The 15045-nt window shown below is 42.5% G+C and overlaps 1 protein-coding gene across 9 annotated transcripts in view; it reads right to left on the reverse strand.

The window, feature by feature from the left end:
* The window catches only part of OS9 (OS9 endoplasmic reticulum lectin), a 29760-nt gene that overhangs the window by 2737 nt on the left and 11978 nt on the right, over positions 1-15045 (reverse strand). For 2 of the 9 annotated variants that reach the window (XM_033221498.1, XM_033221494.1), the window contains exons 6-11: positions 2890-3100; positions 2670-2771; positions 2356-2456; positions 2124-2175; positions 903-991; positions 480-713 (exon numbers count right to left, since the gene is read on the reverse strand). In XM_033221498.1, coding sequence (XP_033077389.1) covers positions 480-713; positions 903-991; positions 2124-2175; positions 2356-2456; positions 2670-2771; positions 2890-3100 — 789 coding nt within the window. Of the gene's footprint in view, positions 1-434; positions 714-902; positions 992-2123; positions 2176-2355; positions 2775-2889; positions 3101-15045 lie in introns of all 9 variants that reach the window. The other 7 variants (XM_033221496.1, XM_033221492.1, XM_033221497.1 and 4 more) reach the window with 4 other exon arrangements.

Here is a 15045-nt window from a genome sequence, read left to right on the forward strand (position 1 = left end):
CTCGGCTCACTGCAACCTCCGTCTCCCGGGTTCAAGAGATTCTCTTGCCTCAGCCTTCCAAGGAGCTGGGATTACAGGTGCCCATTGCCATGCCTGGCTACGTTTTTTGCATTTTTAGTAGAGAGGGTTTCACCATGTTGGCCAGGCTGGTCTTGAACTCCTGACCTCAGGTGATCTGCTCACCTCAGCCTCCCAAAGTGCTGAGATTACAGCGTGAGCCACTGTGCCTGGCCAGAGAGTCTGATATTTAAGTCTTGTCCCTCTCTCTGGTCCCCCTTCCCCAATAGCCCCAATTAATTAGGGAAACAGCTACCATTTCCAAGTGCCCCATCCTTGCCCTGTGCTGTGCTCTCTGTTTCTTTTAGTCCCTCAGCCTGTCCTGCTTCACAGGACCAGGCGGCTGTGGAATTAACAGGAGGAGGAGCTGGGCTTGCCTCCTGGATGATGTTCTCCAGTTCCCGCTCCATGCCAGCCTTCACCTCCGAACGGAGCTGGTCTCGGTCTGACGGAAGCAGGATCCCTTCCAGTTCCTTCTCAAATTCTCCCAGTAACTGCTGTTCATCCTCATCTTCATCCTCATCCTCATCCTCGTCCTCCTCTTCTTCCATTTCTCTCTGCCGTTCTGGATCACCCCTTTCCTTCTCCTCTGGTTCCCTCTGAGGGACTTCTGCAGCATCATCCACAGGCTGCTCTTGGCCTATATTTGGCTTCCCCTGGGTGGGTAGGGAGTAGGGAGAAAGAGGTAGACAGTTGGAGTTTCAACAGAGACATATGGTGGGGGGCAAATAGTAGCAGGTGTGTGGTACTGGGGGACCCAGGAGTTGAGTCCCAGGTCAGCGTAGTTTTTCAAATGCTCGCAGTTGAGAGGTGGGTTCTACCCATTCCCTGAGCGTGGCCTATACCTTTTTTGTTCCACCTTTCAGCTCCTCTATGAATCGAATCAAATCTGCAGGGCTTCGAATGACTTTGACCTGCACGTTGTTCTGAAAATCTGAGATGAAAGAGTAATAATCATGAACCAGTTCTGTTGTGTTTAAATTTTTTTTTTCTTTTTTTTTTTTCTTGAGATGGAGTCTTGCACTGTCACCCAAGTTGGAGCGCAGTGGTGCAATCTCTGCTCACTGCAACCTCTGCCACCCGGGTTCAAGCGATTCTACTGCCTTAGCCTCCCAAGTAGCGGGGATTACAGGTGCCTGCCACCATGCCCAGCTAATTTTTGTATTTTTAGTGGAGATGGGGTTTCACTATGTTGGCCAGGTTTGTCTCGAACTCTTGACCTCAGGTGATCCACCTGCCTCAGCCTCTCAAAGTGCTGGGATTACAGGTATGAGCCACCGCACCGGGCTCTTTTTCAACATGGAGTGTTACCATGTTGCCCAAGCTAATCTTGAATTCCTGGGCTCAAGCAATCTTCCTGCATCAGCCTTCTAAGTCACTACGATTACAGGTGTGCGCTACTGCACTCCTAAATGCTCTTTGGATTCCTAAGGACAGGTAATGAGAGACCAAGGAAGGACATGGTCCCTGCCTCTAGGGTTTACCTGTTAAATAGTGAGACAAGGGCAAACATTCGTCTGCAGAGAGCACCGTTCTAAGGTGGACACTCCGGTAGGAGACATGGATGCTAACAAGCTGCTAAGTCCCCACTCTTCCATGCACTTCTGAGGCCCTTCTGACAGTCACTCCAGCTTTTAGGACTACAGAGGAGATCCTGGGGCTAAGGACTTGTCTTCCCTGGAACCCTTCTCCTCTTTCCACAAATATTAACCATTTAGTTTATTCAGTTCCAGGCCTTCTACTATGAATTATGGATGCATTCTCATTTAATCCCGTGCAACTCTCTAGGGTAGGGGTTATTACCCTCATTTTATGGGTAAGAAAATTGAGGTTAAGTGAATTACAAAGTCACCAAGTGGTGGAGCTACTGTGTTCTGCCACCTTGCTAAAATAGCAGTGCTGTCTACAAAGAGTATTAACTCCTGTAAAAATGAATTTGCTGCTGGCCTGGCTACCCAACCTCCTGGCTACCCAACCTCCCTCCCAGTGCTTAGCTCTTCCCTCCATCTCTATCCCTGCCAATCCTAAAATATATATGGTAAAGGAGACACGGAAGGTTCACTCACCATTGGGAGCACCTGGAGCTGAATCTGTTGCCTCAGGGCTTGGGTCCTGCTCCTGACAAGGAGAAAAGGAAAGAGTCAAGTATGAAAGCCTGTTCATGCCCTCCATACTATGAAGACAAAGGTTCTGGGGATATCCTTGCATCCCTAGGTAGATGTAGGTCACCTCACAATGACCCCAGCTACAGTGACCCTCCCCATTCCCATCCCGTTCCTCTGAGGCAGCTGGTCTCACCTCAGCCTGCATCTCCTCCCCTCCTAGGGCCTGGTCCTCTGGTTCATTAAGCATCTTCCAGAAATCCGAGTCCTTACTGTCATCCTTGGTCAGGCTCGCACCTAGGGTACAGAGAACAGGGAGACATTGATCTGACAGGAGGGGTGAGACAGAAAGGAGCAAATAGGATGGGGTCCCTTCCCCTCCTCTATCACCAAGGGATGAGGACCCATGGTACTCTTCCACTCCACCCCACCAGTCAGTCAGGACAGTAAGATCAGGGGAAGGGAAAAAATGGAAGTGAGTTTCATGGAACAGGTGAAACAAGGTCCTACCTGCCATCTTTTGGGGTGCCACCCCAGACTTGGTCTCACTCCACACTTGGGGGCCCAGATCTTGCAGCTCCTCTATGATTTTATCTCCATACTGCTTTGAGGCTACTGAGAAACAGCATGCAAGCAGGCCAGGAACACATTTCTCTGGCTATTCAATACTTGATCTTTTGCTGTCCCCTGCCCCCGTATCTCCCCTTCTTCTCCTTCTCTAATTACTCACCTGCTTGCCTCTGAACGTAGGCCATGTACTCCTCAGGCTGCAGGGAAGGGTGACACAGGATGGCCTGGGGTGCAGCACTGGGTGGGGGCCGGAGGAGAGGGTGGGGGCAGAGCCGAGGAGTGCGAATGGTCAGCACATAAGAGCAGGACAAGGGCTCGTCCACGCGATCGATGTAGTCCCCAGAAATACCTGCACCCTCGTCACAGAGGAACTGCCAGGACAGAAAGGGTGAATACACTTAATCACCAACAATAACTTGCTTTAGTTCTTAGAGCAGGTGTCTTTACTAAGCACTGATTATCTGTCAAGCATTGTGTATATACTGTGCATATGGCACTTTACATAAATTGGCTCACTTAATTATCACAAAGACCCAGTGAAGGAGTATTGGTATCTCAACTTCATGCCTCAAGAAACAGGTGTGATGCAGTTAAGGCACTTGTTCAGGTTGACCAGCTTTTAAGTGGTAAAAACAGGAACTGAACTCAGGCAGCTTAACTGTAGGTAACCAATTTGTGTTTCATAATCCTATTTTGTATAAATATTGTGTGTGTGTGTATATATATATACTTATATTTGCTTTATATATGTATTATTATTATTATTATTTTTGAGATGGATTCTCGCTCTGTCACCCAGGCTGGAGTGCAATGGCATGATCTCGGCTCACTGCAACCTCTGCCTCCTGGATTCAAGCGATTCTCCAGCCTCAGCCTCCCAAGTAGCTGGGATTACAGGCAGCTGACATCATGCCTGGCTAATTTTTGTATTTTTGTAGAGATGGGGTTTCACTGTGTTGGCCCAGCTGGTCTTGAACTCCTGACCTCAGGTGATCCGCCCGCCTTAGCCTCCCAAAGTGCTGGGGTTACAGACATGAGCCATGAGGCCCGGCCTGTATTATTTTTTAAAGTGTATATATATTTGTGTATAATATGTATTTTTTATATATGTGTATATAGTTAAAAACTTCAAACAATTCTAAGATTCTTTTTTTTTTTTTTTTTTTGAGACGGAGTCTCGCTCTGTCGCCCAGGCTGGAGTGCAGTGGCCGGATCTCAGCTCACTGCAAGCTCTGCCTCCCGGGTTTACGCCATTCTCCTGCCTCAGCCTCCCAAGTAGCTGGGACTACAAGCGCCCGCCACCTCGCCTGGCTAGTTTTTTGTATTTTTTAGTAGAGACGGGGTTTCACCGTGTTAGCCAGGATGGTCTCGATCTCCTGACTTCGTGATCCGCCCGTCTCGGCCTCCCAAAGTGCTGGGATTACAGGCTTGAGCCACCGCGCCCGGCCAAGATTCTTATATCATTCAGAAAGAGGGTAAAGATATTGATTGGCCTTTGATAAATTAAGCATGCAATATTCTAATTTCTAAAATAACTATTAAAAGTAAGACAGGCTGGTGGTTCACAACTGTAATCCCAACACTCTGGGAGGCCAAGGCAGGAGGATGGCTTGATGCCAAAAATTCAAGACCAGCCTGGGCAACATAGTGAGACTCATCGCCACAAGTTTTAAAAAATTAGCCAGGTGTGGTGGTGTGCACCTGTAGTCTCAGTTATTTGGGAGACTGAGACTTAAGGGATCTTTGGGAAGATCCCTTAAGCCCAGGAGTTCAAAGTTACAGTGAGCCAAGATCATGCCACTGCACTCCAACCTGTGTGGAAAGCAAGACCTTGTCTCAAAAACAAACAAAAAGTGGGAGAGGTCCTACTTCTGAAATGGCAGCATGAGGGACTTCGCACACTCCATAGGGAAACTCCATAACTGATGAAAATTTAAAAACACAAAGCATGGCCAGGCGCAGTGGCTCACACCTGTAATCCCAGCACTTTGGGAGGCCGAGGCAGAGAGATCACCTGAGGTCAGGAATTTGAGACCAGCCTGACCAACATGGAGAAACCCCATCTCTACTAAAAATACAAAATTAGCCAGCCTCGTGGCGCATGCCTGTAATCCCAGCTACTTGGGAGGCTGAGGCAGGAGAACCGCTTGAACCTGGGAGGCGGAGGTTGTGGTGAGCTGAGATCGTGCCATTGCACTCCAGCCTGGGCAACAAGAGCAAAACTCTGTTTCAATACAAACAAACAAAAGAACACAAAGCATTTAAACTCTTTGGAAATTTTCCTAAGGACATATAACAAATGAGGAAATGTTTACTCAAGAATATCTACTAAATCTTTTTTTTTTCCAGACAGGGTCTCACTGTGCCACCCAGGCTGGAGTGCAGTGGCACAATCACAGCTCACTGAATCCTCAGCCTCCTAGGTTCAAGCAATCTTCCCACTTCAACCTCCCAAGGTAGGACTACAGGTGTGTGCCACCATATCCAACTAAGTTTTAAAAATTTTTTGTAGAGACAGGGTCCCACTGTGTTGTCCAGGCTTTCTCAAACTCCTGGGCTCAAGCAATCCTCTCACCCAAAGTGTTGGGATTACAGGTGTTAGCCACCATGCCCAGCTACTAAATCTTGAATAGTGAGAATTTGCAGCACTTGAGCCATGACCTGCTCCCTCAACAAAAGCCATGGGGTGGAGGGCAGGAATTTCTATCTGGAGTTACTACAACCCCACCCAATAGCTCAGTTTGACAAAAGCTCCACTCCAGCAGGTGAGTGTAGTTTAAAAAAAAAAAAAAAAAGGTGGGGCGGGGTGGTGGAGCGGGGGAGGGACTTTCTATTCTCTCAACATGCAGTCATGAGATATGGTATATGGTGTTTTACCAGGAGGGCCACGAGCTCCAAGGTACAGCAACTAAACTCCTAAAAAAGATCAAGGGCTCCCTTCCTCCACCCAGCCCCACCCACAGGGCAGAGGCTTTACTTCAAGTGCAGTGGGACAAGAGTATCAGGGTCCTGATTGTCCTCACTGAAGCTTGCTCAGAGAGTGGAGGGTTCACAAAAGGCGATGCAAACTTAGAGAGTAGGGGCTGTCATCCCTGCCTAGCTCCCTGCTCATAAAACAGGAATGTCCTTCCAAGGGAAGCAAGCCATTGTTCCTGACCCCAACTCCAGAGCAGGGCCTCGGAGATTTTGCCCAGGGGGAGAGGCAGTCCATAAGAACACAGAGCTCTAACATTCTCCAAAGGACCTAACTTAATATGACACAGAGTATGGGGAAATTCAAGCTTACAGGCACTTCAAAAATGTAGAGATTTTGGCAGGAGGCAATTAAAAGGAGGCTGATTGCTCCGTGATAGCAATAGGCTAAACCTTGGGACAGCTAGTTTAACAGAGAGAACCAGGGAAAGGGCAACTGAGAGCCATCCTGGAGTCACAACAAACCTACATATTGCCCTCAAAAACTAGCCTGACAAAGGGCCCCACAATTAACTGGACTAAACTATGGAACAACTTATGCCCCACATGTCAAAAACAATAAAGCAATTAGTTGGCAATGAGTGGAGCCTAACAGCTGGGGGTGATACCAGCAGAGGCAGATGGCTTAACAAATTCATGAAAGAAACAGTCAGAAAGAGCCTGCTGAAACCACTGTCATCTAGTGTGGCTGTGTGCAGGGCCAAGACTGCCCTCTGAGAAGACACTAGAGGCTTCACGTTGTGAGGGAAAGAGACTCCACTCAAGTAGTTCAGCCAAGTCACTGAACAAATGAACAAACAAAAGCCATGGGGTGGAGGGCAGGAATTTCTATTTGGAGTTACTGCAACATACTATCTAAAATGGTTTTCAACAATTATGAAACATGCAGAAACAGTAAAGTATGAAACATATATAGGAAAAATATGCAGGCAACAGAAACCACCCATGAGAGGGCCCAGATGTGAGATCTCACGAAGACTTAAAAGTAGCCATTACGGCCGGGCACGGTGGCTCAAGCCTGTAACCCCAGCACTTTGGGAGGCCGAGACGGGCGGATCATGAGGTCAGGAGATCGAGACCATCCTGGCTAACACGGTGAAACCCCGTCTCTACTAAAAAAAATACAAAAAAAATCTAGCCGGGCGAGGTGGCAGGCGCCTGTAGTCCCAGCTACTGCGGAGGCTGAGGCAGGAAAATGGCGTAAACCCAGGAGGCAAAGCTTGCAGTGAGCTGAGATCCGGCCACTGCACTCCAGCCTGGGCGACAGAGCGAGACTCCGTCTCAAAAAAAAAAAAAAAAAAAAAAAAAGTAGCCATTACATTAATAAATATGTTCAAAGAATTAAGAATTTAAGTCATACAAAGTGTGTTCTCTGACCACAATGGAATAAAATTAGAAATGAATAAGGAAAAAAATTTGGAAGTTCAGAAATATGTAGAAATTAAACAATAATCTCATAAGTAACCAATGAGTTAAAGGAAAAAAATCAAAAGAAAACTGTAAAATACCTCAAAAATGAATGAAACTGAAGACATAACATATCCAAACTTACAGGATGCAGCTGAAGTAGTGCTTAGAGGGAAATTCATAGCTATAAACATCAATTTTTTAAAAACAAAATCTTGACTCCATAATCTACCCTTCTACCTTAAGAAACTAGAAAAAGAAGAACACACTAAACCAAGAGCCAGCAGAGGGAAATAATACAGACTAGAACAAAAATAAATAGAGAACAGGAATACCATCCTATGTGTCCAAAGACAGGGAACCAGAGATACACCTTTGTAGGGAGTTTATATATGTTTTTAAGTTTCTGTAATAAAAGGTTTCAAAAAAGACAATCTTTAAATATCCATAACTTGCACCTGGCAATTATGCTTTTTTTTGCTTACTTTCTTTTCTTTTTTTTATAGATGCAGGGTCTTGCTCTGTTGCCCAGGCTGGTCTCACACTCTTGGGCTCAAGTGATCCTCTCTCCTCAGTCTCCCAAAGTGCTGGGATTATTGGCATTAGCCACTGTGCCCAGCCCAATTATATATAAGATATATTTACACATGCATATATGTACAATGTAATAATCATTTGTGATAACAAAAGAATTGGGGGGGGAACTATTTCAACCAGTAGAATAATGGTGACAAAATGATGGAACACACAATGGAACTTTATGCGGCTATAAAAACTAAAAAGGGCCAGGTGTGGTGGCTCATGCCTGTAATCTCAATACTTTGGGAAGCCAAGGCAGGTGCATCACGAGGTCAAGAGACTGAGACCATCCTGGCCAACATAGTGAAACCCTGTCTCTACTAAAAATACAAAAATTAGCTGGGTGTGGTGGTGCACACCTGTAGTCCCAGCTACTCGGGAGGCTGAGGCAGGAGAATCCCTTGAACCCAGGGAGGTAGGTTGCAATGAGCCAAGATCACACCACTGCACCCCAGCCTGGGCAACAGAGCAAAAATCCGTCTCAAAAAAGAAAAAAAAAAAAAAAAAAGATGTACTGCCATTGAAAGATCTCTAAGGTTTATTGTCAAGGGAAATAAAAGCAAGGTATAGAACAGTGTGTTTAATTTACTATATATTGTTTATAATAAAAAGCAAAGGAAATAAAAATCTCCATTCATAATTGTTTGTAATCACACAAAAAAAGGCTGGAAGGATACATGCAAAAATAAGACCAGGGATAACCTGTGGAGCTGGAGAAGGGACGGTGGGGAGAGAATGGGAAATAAGCAGATGAGAGACAAGTATGGGAGGGAAATATTTCTTTTCTTTTTTTTTTTTTTTGAGACAGAGTCTTGCTCTGTCGCCCAGGCTGGAGCATAGTGGCGTGATCTTGGCTCAGCTCACTGCAACCTCTGCCTCCCGGGTTCAAGCGATTCTCCTGCCTCAGCCTCCTGAGTAGCTGGGACTACAGACATGCCCCACCACACCCCGTTAACTTTTGTATTTTTTTTTTGGAGACCAAGTCTTGCTCTGTCGCCCAGGCTGGGTGCAGTGGCCGGATCTCAGCTCACTGCAAGCTCCGCCTCCCGGGTTCACGCCATTCTCCTGCCTCAGCCTCCCAAGTAGCTGGGACTACAGGTGCCCACCACCTCGCCTGGCTAGTTTTTTTTTTTTTTTTGTATTTTTAGTAGAGATGGGGTTTCACTATGTTAGCCAGGATGGTCTCAATCTCCTGACCTTGTGATCCACCCGTCTCAGCCTCCCAAAGTGCTGGGATTACAGGCTTGAGCCACCGCGCCCGGCCAATTTTTGTATTTTTAGTAGAGACGGGGTTTCACCATGTTGGCCAGGCTGGTCTTGAACTCCTGACCTTAGGTGGTCCACCTGCCTTGGCCTCCTAAAGTGCTGGGATTACAGACATAAGCCACCGTGCCCAGCCGGGAAATATTTCATTACATACCTTTTAAATAGTATTTTCTGGATTTTGTATCATGGGAAAGTATTATCTATTTAATAATTATATAAGGAATTTAAAATAGCCATTAAAAACTTGTGAGAGATATATAGGTAGTTGGAGACAAATTTATGAGATATAAAAGAGGAAAAGCTGAAAATGAATGAGCTAGGCATTCATTTCAAGAAGTTGAACAAACAGCAAAATAAACCCAGAAAAGTAGAAGGAAAAGAAAGATTAGAGTAGAAATTAATAGAAAACAAATACAATAGAGAAGCTCAACAGAGCCAAAAGTTGGTTCTTTGAAAAGACTAATAAAACTGACTAACCTCTGATGCAACTGACCAGTAACAAATGAGTGATGCAAAAATAAGCCATAAGGAATAAAAAGAGGAACCTAATTACAGATGCCACAGAGATTAAAAAGATAGAAGAATATAATGAACTTTATGCCAATAAATCTTAAGTCAGATGAAATGAACAAACTCCTGAAAAGAAAATTTAAACTGACCAAAGTAGAAATAGAAAACTTTGAATATTCCTAAAACTACTTCAGCAAATGAATCAGTAGTTAAAAATCTACCCTCAGCCAGGTGCGGGTGGCTCACGCCTGCAATCCCAGCACTTCAGGAGGTCAAGGCAAGCGGATTACTTGAGGTCAGGAGTTCGAGACCAGCCTGGCCAACATGGTGAAATGCCGTCTCTACTAAAAATACAAAAATTAGCTGGGCATGGTGGCGCACACCTGTAATTCCAGCTACTTGGGAGGCTGACGCACAAGAATCTCTTGAACCTGGGAGACGGAGGTTTCAGTGAGCTGAGATCATGCCACTGCACTCCAGCCTGGGTGACAAAGTACGACTCTGTCTCAAAAAAAAAAAAAAAATTAAAAAAAAAAAAAGGATAGTCAAGGATAATATATATGACCACATTCGGTCCATTTCAGGAATGCAAAGTTGGTTCAACATTAGAAAACCTATAAATTATTTAATTTCAAAATTAAACATAGCCTTAAAACATATAAATAAAAAATTAACAAAACTGCCAAATCCACCATCACAGTGGGAATATTAACAGAGTTCTTTCAATGATCACGAGTCAACTCAACATAAAGTTGCAGAAAATCTGAACAATACAATGAGCATCTTGAACTGCTTAAATGGAGAAAAGACATGCTTTCAAGCACAAACACACAATTTTTAAAAATTCATCAAAAAGAAAGTCTCAACAATCACCAAAAGAATCATTGACACAATGGCATAAAATTAGAAACCAATAGCAATCATATAAACAACAAAGCAAAATGCATTTGTTTAGAAATGTATTAAGCTAATTCTAAATAAGTTCAGAAGCATGTAGAAACCATAATGAAAATGGAAACATCACATATTAAAATTTGAGGGATGCAACCAAAATAGTACTCAGAGTGAAATGTAGAGCTTTGAGTGTATAATTAAGAGAGAAGACAGACTGAAACTTAGTGAGGTAAGCATTTTGCTGAAGAAGTTGTAAAAATATTTGCAACTTATATCACAGACAAAAGGATAATATCTCTACTGTATACAGTTCTTATAAATTGACAAGGAAAAGACCAGTAAGCCATTAGGAAAACGAGCAAAGAATTTGGATAGCTGAAAGAAAAGAGTAAAGAAGGGAATAGAGACAACCCTTAAATGAGTAAAATTAGACATTTTTTTCTTAAGAGAAATGCAAATTAAAACCACACTAAGAAATCATTCTTTCTCTGATGCCTAGCTGATGATGGCCAAAATCCAAAAGTTTAAAAATATACCGGGTTGGCATGGCTATAGGGAAATCAGCATTCTCATACATTGTTAGAGGGAAAGTAATTTACCTAAGCAGTGTAATTTGGCAGTACATAGCAAAATTACACAAACTTACTTCCAGGAACCTAATTTACATATATTCTACAAGTACAAGATTATTCACTGCAGCACTCGTGTGTTAATAAAAGATTTAAAACAAGCTAAATGTCCACCAACAGGGAACTATTTAGATAAACAATGATACAGCTATATAACAGAATAACAGAAACTATATACAGGAATAAGGATGACTTTTTTTTTTTTTTTTTGAGGCAGAGTGTCACTCTGTTGCTCAGGCTGGAGTGCAATGGTATGACAACAGCTCACTGCAACCTTGACCTCCTGGGCTGAAAAGATCCTCCCTTATCAGCCTCCTGAGCAGCTGGGACCACAGGCACACACTACCACACCTGACTAAATATTTTTTTGTAGAGATGGGATCTCACTACATTGGCCAGGCTGGTCTCAAACTACTGGCCTCAAGTGATCTTCCTGCCTCTACTTCCCAAAGTGCTAGGATTACAGGCATGAGCCACGACACCTGGCCCAAGTAAGGTTTTAGATATATATATATGGATTTGGAAAGAGTGCGAAGATATATGCTTATATGTGCATTTAAAAAAATCTCAGAGTATATAAAGAAATTAACAATGATTACCTTTCTTTAAGGATGGAAAGAGGCTAATGAGGGACAAGATGTGTTAATCCTTTTCTCTGTATACCTTTTAAGCATTTTTGTAGTTGAGTTATGTGGATGTGATGCCTATTCAGAAAATTTAATATAGAATTTTTTATTTAAAAAATTTGAGATGATGTCTTGCTCTGTCACCAAGGCTGGAGCGCAGTGGCGTGTTCATAGCTCACTGTAGCCTTGACCTCCTGGGTTGAAGAGATCCTCCCAACTCAGCCTCCCAAGTAGCTGGGACCACAGCACATGCCACCACACCGGCCTTTTTTTTTTTTTTCATAGAGACAGGGTCTCATTGTGTTACCTACGCTGGTCTCAAACTCCTAGCCTCAAGTGATCCTCCCACCTTGGCCTCCCAAAATGCTAGGATTATAGGGCATGAGCTACCATGCCTGGCCAGAATTTTTTAATGTTAAAAAAAATTCAAGTTGTGAGAAAAAAAGAAATCAGAATAACACAAAGAAAGGAGAAGGAAGGAAATAACAAAGATAAAATAATGAACATGTGGCAGGGCACAGTGGCTCACGCCTATAATCCCAGCACTTTGGGAGGCTGAGGCAGGTGGATCACCTGAGGTCAGGAGTTCGAGACCAGCCTGACCAACATGGAGAAACCCCGTCTCTACTAAAAATACAAAAATTAGCCAGGCATGGTGGCACATAAAGCACCATCCCCTTGGTGCTATCTTGTGATAGTGAGTGAGTTCTCAAGAGATCTGGTTGTGGCATGTCCCCCCTCTCTCTTTTGCTCCTGCTCCCGCCATATGAGGCTCTGGCTTCCCATTTGCCTTTCACCATGATTGAATCTTCCTAAATCCTCCCCGGAAGTAGAGGCTGCTATGCTTCCTGCATGGCCAGCACAACTGTGAGACAAACCTCTTTTCTTTGTAAATTGCCCAGTCACAGGTATTTCTTTATAACAATGTGGAATGGACTAATACAATGTTAGTGAAATACTAAATGGACAACCAGATAAACAAAACCAAAAGGTGGTTATTGGACTAATAAAGTAGACAAGCCTCTGGCAACACAGATCAAGAAAAAAGAGAAAAAGCAAAGTCAATTATTAGGAAAGCAAAAGAGGATATATCTATAAAAAGAGTTTATTTAAAAAACTGTAATTTTATGCTAATACATTTGAAAATGTAGACAAATGAATAATGGCCTATGAAACTATACTTTATTAAAGCTTCATGATGTAGCAAACCTAAAAAGCCTTACAATCTTTAAATAAATTAAATTAAATCAGTAGCAACAACCATCCCCACAATATACCAGTTTTGTAGCATATTGTGGGGATGAGGAGGATTCACTTTATCTAACCTTTTTTTTTTCTTTTTTTTTTTTTTTTCTGAGATAGAGTCATGCTCTGTCACCCAGGCTGCAGTCCAGTGGCATAACAGCTCCTAACAGCTGCAACCTCTCCAACTCAAGCAATCCTCCTGCTTCAGCCTCCCAAGCAGCTGGGACTACAGGTGTACACCACCACAACACGCTAATTTAAAACTTTTTTTTGGAGAGACAGGAGTCTCACTATGTTGCTCAGGCTGGGCTCCTAGGCTCAAGCAATCTTCCTGCCTTGGCCTCCCAAAGTGCTGGGATTACAGGCATGAACCACCACACCCGACCCTATCTAACCTTTGAAGAATAATCTCTATCTTAGCAAACTGCTCCACAGAGCAGAAAAGGAGGGAAGCTCCTCAAGACATTTTATGAAGTGAATGTAACTTTATACAAAAACAAAGTAAGTACAAGAACAGAAAATTATAGACCAATCCACTTATGAAAACAGTTATAAAAGTTAATTATACTATCAGGATATTGAATATAGCAATGTATAAAAAAATACTTCATGACCATGTATTATCCCAGAAATGAAAGAATAAAAAAAATATAAATTTAACATTTTTAATATTAAAAAAACCATATGACTATCTCAATAGACACAGAATAAACATGTGTTAAAATTCCACACCTATACATGGTGAAAATATCCAGCAGTCTAGGTACAGAATGGAACTTCACATACCTGATAAAAGGTATCTGCAAAAAGCCTGCAGGAAAACATCATGCTAACAGTGAAACTTCAGAAGCACCCTTTAAAGTCAGAAACAAGTCAAGGATGCCCATCATTGCCACTTCTGTTGCACTTAAGGTATAAGAAAAATGAAATGTATAAGACTTAGAAAGGAAGAAACCAAAACTGTTTCTCTTGCAAATGACATAATTATCTATACAGAAAATCCACAAGAATTTGTGTACTAAAAATGAAAGAGTTCAAAAAAAGTTGCTGAATATAAGATCAATATGTAAAACCAATAATGTGACCATATGCCAGCAACAATCAGAAAACAGAATTTTTGGCCAGGCACGGTGGCTCATGCCTGTAATCCCAACACTTTAGTAGGCCAAGGGTGGATCACATGAGGCCAGGAGTTTGAGACTAGCCTCGCCAACATGGTGAAACCCCCTCCCTAAAAAAAAACACAATAATTAGCCAGGCATGGTGGTGCGCACCTGTAATCCCAGCTACTCAGGAGGCTGAGGCAGAGAATCATTTGAACCTGGGAGGCAGAGGTTGCAGTGAGCCAAGATCGCACCTCAGCCTTGATGACAGAATAAGACCCCATCTCAAATAATAATAACAATAAAGAAAATGAAATTTGTAAAAGATGCTATTTAAAATAGCATCAAAAACTATAAGGTCCTGTATGTATGAAATATTTGTATACACAAACAATACAAAAATAAAAACTATAAGGTATCTAAGACTAATCTCACATAAGATGTACAAGAATTTTTAGAGAAAATTAAAACTTTACTAAAGTATAGGACAACAAGTAAATGGAAACAAACATGTTCATAGTGTGGAAGGCTTCATATTATAAAGTATCAACTCTCTCCAAATCAGTCTAAAATTAAATTCCAACCAAAATCCCCAAAAGGAGTTTTAATAGAACTTGACCAATGATAGGCCTGACAGTTTTGAAGAATAAAGGCGAGTATATCCTACCAGATACCAAGATTTATGAAAAAGCTATAGTAATTAAAACAATGTGGTAATGACATAGGAATAGATAGACTACTGGAACAAAAGAGAAGCCAAGAAGAAAATGCACATATATTTGAGAACTTGGTAAATAACTGAGGAGGCATTACAAATCAGAGAGGAATGTATGGTGTATTCAATAAACAGTGCTGGGGCAACTGTGGAAAATAGGTGTATCTAGGTCCTAATCTTATAACATACATTAAGATAAATTTTTATTGAATTGTAGTCCAAAGTATGAGAAACTCTATTCACACTTTTCTACTTTTTTAGAAACCCGAAAAAATAAATGAATAGTAAATAGGAAAGGATTAAATAAAAAACATAATAAGATGTACAAGGTATAAAGAAAAAGACTGATAAGTTTGACTACATTGGAAT

This window comes from Trachypithecus francoisi, unplaced genomic scaffold (assembly GCF_009764315.1).
Source record: "Trachypithecus francoisi isolate TF-2019V2 unplaced genomic scaffold, Tfra_2.0 Lachesis_group11, whole genome shotgun sequence".
Taxonomy (NCBI): domain Eukaryota; kingdom Metazoa; phylum Chordata; class Mammalia; order Primates; family Cercopithecidae; genus Trachypithecus; species Trachypithecus francoisi.